The 12,239-nt window shown below is 39.8% G+C and overlaps 1 protein-coding gene across 7 annotated transcripts in view; it reads left to right on the top strand.

Moving 5' to 3' along the window:
- Positions 1-12,239, top strand: part of LOC102228344 (protocadherin alpha-C2-like) — a 50,588-nt gene that overhangs the window by 18,700 nt on the left and 19,649 nt on the right. Inside the window, exon 1 of one of the 7 annotated variants that reach the window (XM_023328418.1) lies at positions 383-2,875. The exons of the other annotated variants lie outside the window; for them this stretch is intronic. Within the exon in view, the coding sequence (XP_023184186.1) occupies positions 494-2,875 (2,382 nt within the window). The 5' untranslated portion in view covers positions 383-493. Of the gene's footprint in view, positions 1-382; positions 2,876-12,239 lie in introns of those variants that run through there. 7 annotated transcript variants of the gene reach the window in all.

Genomic DNA, 12,239 nt, shown 5'->3' with positions numbered 1-12,239 from the left:
TTGGCAAAAAAAAAAGAAAATCACCACCTCCTTTTTGCTAAAAGATAATTTAGGCAAAAAAAAAATCAATTTTGATAAAAAAATTACAGGAAGTTTGAGGAAGGTGACAACATTTGAATTCTTAACTTTGGCACTCTTAGACTTTAGCACCCATTGTTTACCTCCTTCTCTTAAAAAAATTGTGAGGAATTCAATCAATTTCGTCTGGTATGACTTAAAGTCATAATAATAAATGAATAAACTTTTTTTTACCCGTTATTTCACTTCAAATCGCCACTAGATGTCACTTCGAACTGTTGGCGTTTTAACACATTGTATCCATGTGCAATGCTCCTCCCTTAAGAGAGAGCTTCAAGCTCTTTGTTTGGGAAGCCGTGAGTAACGTCCTCACCGCACTGAGGGGCTGTGATCTGACTCTACAGTCATGGAAATATGTTAACCCCGGAATGATTTATAACTATTTATTCCGTGTGTTTTGTCAGATCGGGACATAATGGGTCGAGGAAAGAAGGACCCGACGTGGATGTATAATTTGTTTTTTGTGTTGCACGTCCTGATGGTCGCAGAGGCTCAGATTGTATATTCGATTACGGAGGAGTCGAGTCCGGGTACGGTTGTTGGAAATCTGGCGAAGGATTTACAGCTAGATATACAAGAACTGGGAAAAAGACATTTCCAGATTTCGGGACCTAATGAGAAGTATTTTGATGTGAACATCAAGACTGGAGCACTTCTGGTGAAAGACAGGATAGACCGAGAGGAGCTCTGTGCTCGTAAAGCCAAATGCTCCCTGGAAGTGGAAGCCATTGTGAAGTCTCCGCTAAATCTTTATCGGTTTGAGGTTAAAATAGTTGATATAAACGACAACACGCCCTCATTCAGGATACCAGAGATTGATCTGAACGTGTCTGAGTCGGCTTTTTCTGGTGAAAAAATTGCTCTTCCGAAGGCATTTGACGCAGATGTTGGCGTTTATTCAGTAAAGGCTTATAAACTAAGCCATAATGAACATTTTGCGCTGGATGTTCAAAACGGAGGCGATCCAACTGTGTCTGTTGAAATGACTCTGCAGAAACCTTTAGATCGAGAAAAACAGTCACTTATAAAATTAACCTTAACAGCTACAGATGGGGGTAAACCTGCTAAATCAGGGACATTACTTATCAATGTTAATGTGCAAGACGTTAATGATAATATTCCAGTATTTGACAAACCTCTGTACAAAGTCAGAGTGCCAGAAAACACACCGTTAGGCGCAGCTGTAATTTCTGTGTACGCTCGAGATTTAGATGAAGGTCTCAATGGAGAAATTCAGTATTCTTTAATCAACCAGGATAATGATAACAATGTTGATAAATTTACCATCGATCACTTAACGGGAGAAATCAGTGTAAAAGGTGAGCTAGACCACGAAAAGAACAACGCGGTTGAACTCCGAGTCCAAGCAAAAGACAAAGGTTCAAGCCCAAGAGCCTCACATTGTAAAATACTCGTTGAAATAACAGACATAAACGACAATCCACCAGAAATATCTGTAACATCGTTAGTCAATGTTCTGAGGGAGGATGCACCTGTCGACACAATGGTCGGACTTTTAACGGTGAAAGATCCGGATGCAGATAAAAACGGTGTCGTTCAGGTGAAAATAGTTAATTCCGTTCCCTTTAAAATTAAGAACACGTATAAAAATCATTACTCCTTAGTGGTGGATGGAGCGCTTGACAGAGAAAAGGTTTCTGAATATAATGTAACAATAACCGCGATGGACGAAGGACTGCCGCCTCTTTCCAGCACCAGCGTGATTACGGTTCATGTATCAGATGTCAATGACAACGCGCCACGTTTTAAGGAAAGAGTAATTAATATTTTTGTGAAAGAAAACGGACCAGTTGGCGATGTGGTTTATACCTTAACTGCGGATGATCCTGATGTAGACGGAAATGGAAAGGTGACGTTTTCGGTAATTAGTAATAATAATAATCAAAGACATAATGATATAGGATCAGTGGTTAACGTGAAAGCAGACACTGGAGAAATAATCAGTCTGCAGTCTTTTAACTATGAAGAGTTGAAGACATTTCAGTTTAAAGTTCAGGCTACAGATGCTGGTGTTCCTCCGCTCAGCAGCAACGTGACTGTTAACATTTTAATTCTCGATGAAAATGATAATAATCCAACTATTTTAGCTCCTTATTCTGAGCACGGCTCTGTTAACAGTGAGACCATCCCTTATTCTGCTGAATCTGGATACTTTGTAGCAAAGATCAGGGCTGTGGACGCAGATTCTGGATACAACGCGCTGCTTTCTTATCACCTGTCGGAGTCAAAAGGAAACAACCTGTTCAGGATCGGAACCAGCAGCGGAGAAATCAGGACTAAGAGGAGAATGAGCGACAATGACCTGAAAACTCACTCCGTGGTGGTACTGGTTTCTGATAATGGAGAACCTTCTCTGTCAGCCACTGTTTCTATTGATGTGATGGTGGTTGAAAGCACAGCTGATGTCCAGACTCAGTTCAGACATGTGCCTATAAAGGAGGACAACTTCTCTGATTTGAACTTGTATCTACTGATCGCCATCGTGTCAGTGTCTGTGATCTTTCTGCTGAGTCTCATCAGTTTAATAGCTGTCAGATGCCACAGGACAGACAGTGATTTCAGCAGGTACAGCGCCCCCATGATCACCACCCACCCTGACGGGAGCTGGTCTTACTCTAAAGCTACTCAGCAGTATGACGTGTGTTTCAGCTCAGACACACTGAAGAGTGACGTAGTGGTTTTCCCCGCACCGTTTCCACCTGTAGATGCTGAACTGATCAGTATTAACGGAACAGACACTTTTACCAGAACTCAGACTTTACCAAACACAGACAAGGTGAGATCTGACCCGCGTTAAAATCGTCCTCTCATGTTTGCCTTATAATTCCATCTACTATGACCAGCCAGTTTACCAAGGACAGCGTTAAGTTTGAGCTCTGTCCTTGGTGCTGAAACCATTCCCTTCACACTTCTTAGTTTTGAAATAACTGATTTCTTCAACAAATTAAAGCCTAAAACTTAAATGTATACTCCCAAAAATATTGTTGTATATAATTTAACAACCCAAACAAAATAAGCTAGAGAAAAAAATCAAATAAAAATTGTATCTGACAATCAGTCATATTCAATAAATTAGAATATACATCCTGATGAGTTTTGTGTGTCAGATTAAAAGTAGCAACCTCTAAGCAGGAATTAAACATACAAGAGTAATTGTAAAACTTTATAAAATTAATTAATGATTGCAAATAGTTGTGTTGACTTACAAAGCCACCATTTTCATGCAGAGGGTAGTCTTTTCTAATCGTTGTTCTTTTATATCCCCTCTGTGTATTTCTTGCTAAGTTGTGTTCTCCTATTGCATCACAAGCAGCTGTTAAGTTTGGATCTGAGCTGATCAGGTATATCTATATTTGCAATCCCTTACAGGGGTATTCATGCCTCTTTAACAATTGCAATTTTTTCACATAGGGAAACAAACTTGTGTGTATTTTATGACAGGCCAATAGAAGTTTAAGCACAACTGTAAAATAAAAGTAAGACTACACATGGCTTCATTGTTTGAAATGTAAAAAGTGTTACATATTGATATTGAGTCTTTGCTTGTCAAACTACCTTTGGCTGTAATTATATCTGATGGCTTTTGGGACATGTCTCTGGTGGCTACCTGTTTGTGTTTCTATAGACTGAAATATTTCCAAAGTTTTCTTGCTCAAGAATGGCTCAAGCTTTGTCATACTGCATGGAGAGCAGCTGTGAAAAGTAGTTGGCTAGTTGTGCCACACAGTTTTATTTGGTTCAGGTCGGGCCCTAACTGTTGGAATCTTACACATCAAGATGATTTAATGTAAACTATTGTGGCTCTTTCTGTATGTTTGGAGTTGCACCACACAAAGGTGAACCTCTGTCATAGTCTGAACTCTTCCCATTTTCTTTAGCTCAATTCATCATCACAGGTGCTCCGTCAGGTGATCAAGAAGGCCTGATCACCATCTTCCATGCTGTTGCTGTGTCCTCAACTTATGGCATTCTAGTAGTTTTCTTCTAGCAATGGCTTTCTTCTTGTCACTCTTCCATGAAGGCCAGACATGTTTAGTGTGCTGTGATGTGCAATAATACTCCACTTTGTTGGCTTGTCAATTTAGGTGGAGAGGCATGTCTTAGTCAGTTCGCAGTTGTGCCATTCTTATTCTTTCTATTTATTGATGATGAATTCAACAGTACTCAGTGAGATGTTCAAAGCTTTAAAACTCTCAACATTTACCTGACCCTGAATTTATTCTGAGTTTCAGATTCTTCTTCATCATTATCATAATCATAATTTATTTTTGAAGCACCTACTACTAATAATACTACTACTACTACTACTACTAATAATAATAATAATAATAATAATAATGACACAAAACTCTAAGCAAAATTCAAGGTTGCCAGAATAGGCAATGAAGTTAGAAAACAAAGACTTGCTCTCTGCAATGAAAAGTCTCTTTTTAACGATGAGTTTTTAAGAGAGACTTAAAATCATTTAGCGATCCAGCAGACCTCACTGAAAAAAATGTAGACTTTTCCAGACCCTCAGGCCTGCAACTGAGAAAATAGTTTCCTCTGGTCACAAGCCATGTCCTGGGAAATTCTAAAAGCTCTTCTAAAAATGAAATCTCAATTCTCAATAACATTTGTGCAGACCTCACTGCAGTGCAGTGTAGGGACACATAATGTAACTGACAGCGCTTTTAGCCTGACATGTGTGTTTCTCTGCTTAGACAAGTTGTGATATCTACTATGAAAAAACAGACACCCTGACATGAAAGCTGGCATACGTAATATTTCAAAAATAATTTATTTTACACTTGCACTTTTCAAGTACACAGAATCAAGTTTTATTTATTACATATCATTTATGTACGAGATATAAACCAGTTCATAACATTTTGAGATACAAATGCTTTCCACATAAAGAGAACATTAGATGTGTTACTAATGTTATGATTGTCTCATTTCACAATAAGCTAACATTTGCTCTCATTGTTCATTTTCATTTGTTCATTCTTTCTTTTGATGTAATAATTGTTGTTCAATTCTGCTTGAATCTTAAATCTGTGTTGATCATAGCCTGACCCATAATGGATGCTACATAACACATCAATATAAATTCTAGCCTATTAAGGGAAATGTCCATACATTTTTAGTCATGATACACATTTGTGCCCATTCTTAGAGACTGCAAGGTTTTGCAGGTGTTCTGTGTAATGAGTCTGGTCTTCTGTTTGGTCCCCTGCTGCTCCCATTCTGGTGTATTGTTTTTATTTACAGTTCTTTAGCATATTTTATCAGAAAACCTTATAACCTTCATTCCGAGGAAAGGCTGAATCATGACATCCATTGCTCGGGCGTCTCTTTTCTCTTGCGTATCCTGATGAATTCCTCCCCTCCCCCCACTTGCACATTCCCTCCTGGTGAAGGGGAGCAGCTGAAGGAGCTAACAGGAAATTAACTCCATTTCTTCAGACATGCATGCTCTCAGCTGCGGAGCGCTGTAAACCTGATTTAATATATTTTCATTACTATCCTTAATGTGCTTACAAAATCCAGTTCCGTGTCAGGTCAAGTAGGCTTTAGTCCCGAAGCTGGTCGCGTATTCATTTGTACAGGTATAATCATAAAATATTTAATTCTGCGTTTTGCAGGTGGTTTGGGTTCAGGTAATCCCAGTGAGGTTTAGTGGCTGAGTTTTTTTTTGTTTGTTTTTTTTTTTTTTCAATGGCTTCATACTGTTGTGACCCACTCAGACGCTATGACCTCATTTCAGGGAGTGGTTCAAGACACACAGTCATACAATCATCTGTCAAAGCTTCAGTCATTTATTATTATTTTTTTTTATTTGTTCTTGGCTGGTGAGAGTGAAACCCGGCTCCGTCCTCTCTCACACACGCGGAATATTGCGAGCCAAGTCTATCAGGTTATGAGCGTCGCTTAAGTGGGTCAGCGAGTGATTTGACCACGGCAGCACGCTACAGGCGCCATCAGACTGAACTTGTGTTTGCTGCGCGGCTCTATGTCCGATACAGTCGATGCGCAATGTAGGTTGTACGCACGCTCCTAATCCAGAAACAATGTCTGGATCTGCCTCTCTGCGTAAATGCTCCAGCTCGTGCACTGTATGCTGCGGCTCTCTGTCTCTGAGGTAGAAAGTGGGGGAGGGGCAGGTAATTTTCCGCTACCCTTTGCAGTAGCAGTAGTAGGGAGCTTCCGTTCCGATCGAGGCATCAGCTCAGTTCGCCTCAGCTCTCCCTCCTGTTCGGCTCTGCGGCTGGGCGGGGCCGGACATAACCCAATGTCGATCACAGCTGAACCTGTGTTTTAGAGGGCAGTAGGAGGGAGGAGGCTTTTTATCCATGCAGTATTGAGCTACTGGACGGTCGGATTTTATATAAAGGATGCAATTCAGTGTCTCACTTGCACACACTGTTTAAAAACAAAGCCATGAAAGCTCTAGAATGTATATATGATAAAAGCTTCTAACTTTGCCTCCCTTGATGCTGCAACATGCACTAAATTATTTATTCTACAGTACATTATGGTTGCAGGAGCTCTCGGCGAAGAGCTTCGCAGTGTGAGGACTGATGTCCTGCAGCAGAGGCTTTAACTGCAAGTCATTTGCCCAGATGGGTTCAACAGCTGGACAAAAAGCATGGTATAAATGTCTCCTCACCCCAAGTCTACACACGTGGGGAACGCAGGAGATCAACAAACTAGCTTTGAGATTCATTTGCCGTTCTGACGCGCACATCTCATGGACCACTTCCTGTTTTTCTCATTGACAAGGGTGTGTCCTTTGTGTGAGAGTGAAGTTAGGTTGCCATGGAGACTGTTTCTGGGCTGTGATGATGAGCCAGTCTGTTTCCAGGGAGCTGCTGCTGGTGCACCCACCCCCACTCTCACTCTCGCTTCCATCCCAGCATGTTTCACATGGATGCAAGCTGGAAGGAAGCCGCATGGTTATGAAGAGATGCTTAAGGAATAAATAAGGAGAGAGAGGAAGAGAGAGATGCATGGTACAGATTTGCAGCAACCTTGGCAAGATTGTTGTTGATTTTTTTTCTTTATTTGGTGTGTAAACAGGATAAAGCAAATCAAACAAGGGGGAAAGAGAGTGAGATTGGTACAATTCCAGAATGGAAAATGTTTCACAGAAAGACACAAATACAGCAGCACAGATTTGAGCCTTGAGCATGAAATAGTGAGAAAACCAGGGTTTGCAAGAATGAGATGGATAAAAAAAACACACACACACACACATCAAATGCATGCCCTAAGGCTGAGTGAAAAAATTACAAGCTTACAATCGGTCACACATTAAAAAAAGGCACTCATCATACATCCCCTACTTCCACCAAGCCTTCTTTCTCACTGGCACTGGAATATTTTTGCTCTCATTAAATTATCTTTGTCATGCTCTGCACCACGGGGCCCATCCTAACCAATCCGACAGAGATACAAAGCCAGGCCATCCAGAGAGGAAAGTATCCAAAGCCTGCCTGCATTTCCTGATAGCTTTCTTTGGTGCAGCACTGAGGATTTGTTTGATTCATGCCGGAATCAGGACATGCAAGAAGTTGTTTAGCCAGTGCTTTCTCCCATGGGGAGGGATTTAGGCAGCTTTTTGTTCTCATGACCTTTATTTTTGAAGGAAAGGTACACGTGGGATCAGAACAAACATCCCTATTGAACATCTTCACTGCGTGCTTGCTTTACAAACCATACTGAACAAGAATGTGGTTATAATTAGGCTTTAAATGAGCCAATTCTTCAAAAGGTGTGAGGACACAACTCTGTCCTTAAGCTGTGTTTTTTTCAGTAACATATGAGTATATTCTTTTTGATTTTGTAATACTTAGTTTGATCTTTTTTTATTATTTGCTCTACATTTTTTACAATTTTGTTCAACTAAATAATTTTAATTGCGCAATATTTATCTGATGAATGCAGAACGTGGTGTGTGCTATCATTGTTTGAAATGGAGACAGACATGTTATACGTTTAACCGTCCCCTTGCTTTCACCTCCACACATTGCCCTGTTTTTTTTTTTTTTCATCCAGCTTTGTCAGTATGGCGCTTGCCCTAGAATAGATAAAGAACTTGACCGGCCGGGGCAGAATGACGTATTCGCCTCCCTCCAACCGCCTCCCTTTCTCGCTCTCAAACACACACTGTCATAGATGAGATTATGCTTTAGTACTTTGGCTTAATGCAAAAAGCCAGGGTGGATGAGCAGAGGGAGAGAATCACGTGTTAAATCTTTGCACTACTGATTTCTTCCAACAGAGGGACCAATTTCACCGTCTCTCCCACCTCTCTGCCCCTCTGACTGACATAGGGATTAACTTTTCAGAGCTGTTCTCATTGACCATTTCTTTTTACTGACTCAGACCTCCTGATACACAGCTGGATTTAGGCTTCCTGTGATGACGTGTTTTTTGCTGCTGCAGTTATTTCATTGCAATAAAGCAATGGCAAAACAAAAGTAAAGCTTTTAAGGGGAATTATCAATTTGACTTTCTATTTTTAATATTTATTCTATTATTTGACTTGATCCTATTCATTATACCTATTTATTTTGCAAGTATTTTTGTTTGGCTCTTTTGGGGAATTTACTTCCTACCTTGTCATTTAAATTGTACTGCAAATTTCATGATTTTATTGATGCATTTCTGTTCTTCTACACAACTTGTCAGGTGCATTCTAAAGTTGGCTTTTACAACGCCACTGCCCTGTAGACTAGATTTTGACTGTAACAGGATCAGACTCAAATCTCGGAGATGGCACTTTTCAATGAGGGGACAAGAAAATAAGAAATCCACCTATTTCTGCCATTCTCTTTAGACAGTCTAAAAAAAGGAAATGCATGCTTCACTTCTCTGTTCCCATCTGCTCATCAAACTCTTGGCAGGAGAAGACGGTTCCCTGGCATTTAAAATTCAGAGCGAGAACTGCAAACTATCTCCCAACATTTACTCAGACAAAATCATTTTGTCCTCAGATACCATTCTACACTGTTGTGTGAGAGCACCCAGACCTACAGGCACAAATGCCCATTATGTTTGCATGGCTGCTTCTGTTTGTATGCGGTGGCTGAGGGAATGACGTAATGAGTGAAGCTTCATGATAGCCCACTCATGACCAGTTTCTTTGCAGATTTATTTTATACTCTGACTCACTAAAATGGGGGATTCCATGGAAAAATCTCCTGGGGGAACTAATACAAATGGTTTTTAGAGTGTCTGCTTACAGTATTAATGAGGTTGGAGAGAATGTTATTAATCTAGTGGACATACTACATAATTGATGAAATTAGGGTTCTTTCATACTGGGGTAGATACAGTGAACAAGGAGGAAGCTTCAACTTTAATCTTGGCTTTAATCCAGCACATGAATTTATTTTCAAAGCTATTGGTCGTATTTTACCCATTTTCTCAGTCTGAAAATATTCAAATGACATTAGAGACATTTCCCCCTCAGCTGGAACAGCAGTTGGCTCACAGTGCTGCAGCTAGGCAAAGTCTAGATCTGGGAAAACAAGTGGGAAATGGACAAAATGTATTAATTTTTCTGGTCATATCAATTTAAGCCAATTTAACGCACTTTACACCACATCCACATAAATTACATTCACAGATGCACACACAATAATACACTGACATGCATATCAGTAGACAACAAGTGCCTTGCCTAATGGCACAGAAGGTTTTGATAATTAAGAAAAGGATCAATTTAAAAAAGAGAGAGAGACAAACTCTCCAATTATCTGAGCCAATTATCTTCTATAAGATTAGCATCTGTTGAACCCAGACAGGCATCTGTCTGCACGTAGAATAGTTTTGATGGCATTATCCGCAGCACCCTTGAGTGAAAAAATGAAATCTACAGCTGAGAGGCGTGCAATTAATGCTGGGACAGATGGATGCTTGTGACGCAGGCACAGGCACTAGGGAGCTGTTCAAAAGTCTGTGATATGCATAAATTAGAAAAGAGTTGGAAGTCATGAAAAGTGAGACGCATGAAAAGGTCAGGTATAATAGACCTCTGTGTTTATTGTTTGCCAAATAAATGTCACTGGTCCTCTTTTTTTTTTTTTATCACAGCAAAACACGGAGGTTTAACTACCCCACTGGGAAAATCTGTTAAATGTCATGGTTATAACTGTAGATCTACATGTGGAGCCATCTGAGATATCCTTCTGCAATTAAAAAGAAGGGGAAGATAATCCCTTACCTTGTAGGTGTATGATTACAACATGATAAATACAGATAAACATTGTTAAGCCTTCAACTTTTAAATAGTAATTTGCAGAATAAGTGAACAGTGGCCTGGTAAAAAACAGCTCCTTGTTCTACACTTTGCTTCGTACAGAGGGTCTGGGCTCTTCGCTAATGTGAAACAATTGCTTCCTGGATGCATGGACTAAGTTCAGGTTTTAAATTTTACTCCATAGCTAACTTTTGCCCTTGATGTATGTAATGCGCTGGTTCAACGGTATGAAACTTACTGGAAATTTCCTGCACTGTAAACAACCATCCTTCACTGCAAAGACAGAAGTGTGGAGCCAAATGAGAAGGCTATTAATGTTAATTCAGTATTTGGAAGTGTGACCAACACAGACTGAACAGCTTCATTCATTTCCTCAGCTGCCATGGCTAAAGCTAGAGGCAGACTGCAATTCTAAAACAGCGCAGAAAATCTGTCATCATTTACAACTTCTCCTTGGCCAGGTTGGAATTTTACTGGAGGAATCCAAGTCAATGGGAGAAAGTCCAGACTGACAGTGAAGCAAGATTTGAATCCATCAGAATAGCAGAGGAAGGCAATGGCCAGGCTAAGTGAACAGAGTCGTTATTATCTAAACTATAATAGTTTTGATAATAACATGTTGACATATATGTAACTGGATGCAGGGCCGTTGCTAGGTATTTGGGTGTTCTGAGCACAGATGCGCTTCAGTCCCAACTTTTGATGCCTTTTAGAGGCCGTGTTCAAATACGTTTCTGCCAAACTTGAAATTGAGGCACGATAGAACGGACCACTGGGAGGTGGGGAGAAAAACAATTAATTGTTACAACAAGTAACAAGTAATTGTTAACACCACGGAGGAGACTGGAGAATTTTCTTTTCTTTTTCTGAAGCACATTTGTTATATTTTATAATCTATTAACATGCTTCATATTTAAATATTTAATGTTTTTATTTTTTGCTAAATATGTTGTCATCATGATTAATTATAGTGACCGAGCCTGATTCTTTTGCACATGGGTGGAGCTACGGCACTGACTGGATGTACTTTTTAATTTTAATAAGTAGCTCGTGCATGAAATGAAATTTTTCTATAGAACATTAGGATTCTGTTTTAATTATGAATTTTGCCACCCAAAATTTAAGGCATTTGAGTTAGAGAAGTCATCAGCCAATCCTTTAGCTGCATCCAAGTGAGTCACTGTTCCCTCCGTCTCTGGGTGCCAAGCGTTGTCATCGCTGTGGGCAAATTTAGCGTGGGTGAGAGTGGCAAAACACCATGGAAAAGGAATAATGTGGGTGGATAGATTCTCATCTTAGCCCAGTGGCTGTGGTGAACCAAAAGGATTGATGGTTTCACAAAGAGAAGGACAAGGCATTTCTGTAAAGCAAAAAGTCCTAAACTTTGGTACATTCTATGCAAACTAAAATTAGCTGAAATTAGACTAGTGGGAGACATCTAGAAGTGTTATTGGCTTCAGATTATATTGGGAATTTGTGAAATTTCCTACAACAAACCTGCATTTAAAAAAAATTCCTCTTGATTCTGGTCAGTGTGCTAAAAATATCCCCCCCTTAGTGCTTATAAGCTCTGAATTGCAATTATTTCATTCTTGTTTGACATATAGTGCATTGTAAGAAAAAAAAAAAAAACATACTAAAAGGTACCTCATACATTAGTGTATGTTTGCAGACTTTAGCATGTGAGCAAACACAACGTGTGTAAATGTTGTCTCTCAGGACAGTTGTGGTGTTTTTGCCAGATGTGCAATGGGGGTCACATCTGGAGTATATTGTCTGTGACTTGGTTAAGGACACAAACATTTGTTTCACTAGTTAATTATTAGATAGTTTTCTGTTTTCTGCCTTCTGATACCATGTGAAAACAAAGGGGTAAAAAAATATGAAGTGC

The sequence above is a fragment of the Xiphophorus maculatus genome, chromosome 23 (genome assembly GCF_002775205.1).
Source record: "Xiphophorus maculatus strain JP 163 A chromosome 23, X_maculatus-5.0-male, whole genome shotgun sequence".
NCBI lineage: Eukaryota > Metazoa > Chordata > Actinopteri > Cyprinodontiformes > Poeciliidae > Xiphophorus > Xiphophorus maculatus.
Note: the sequence above shows the minus strand (reverse complement) of the source record. Positions and strands in the feature narration are given on the sequence as shown.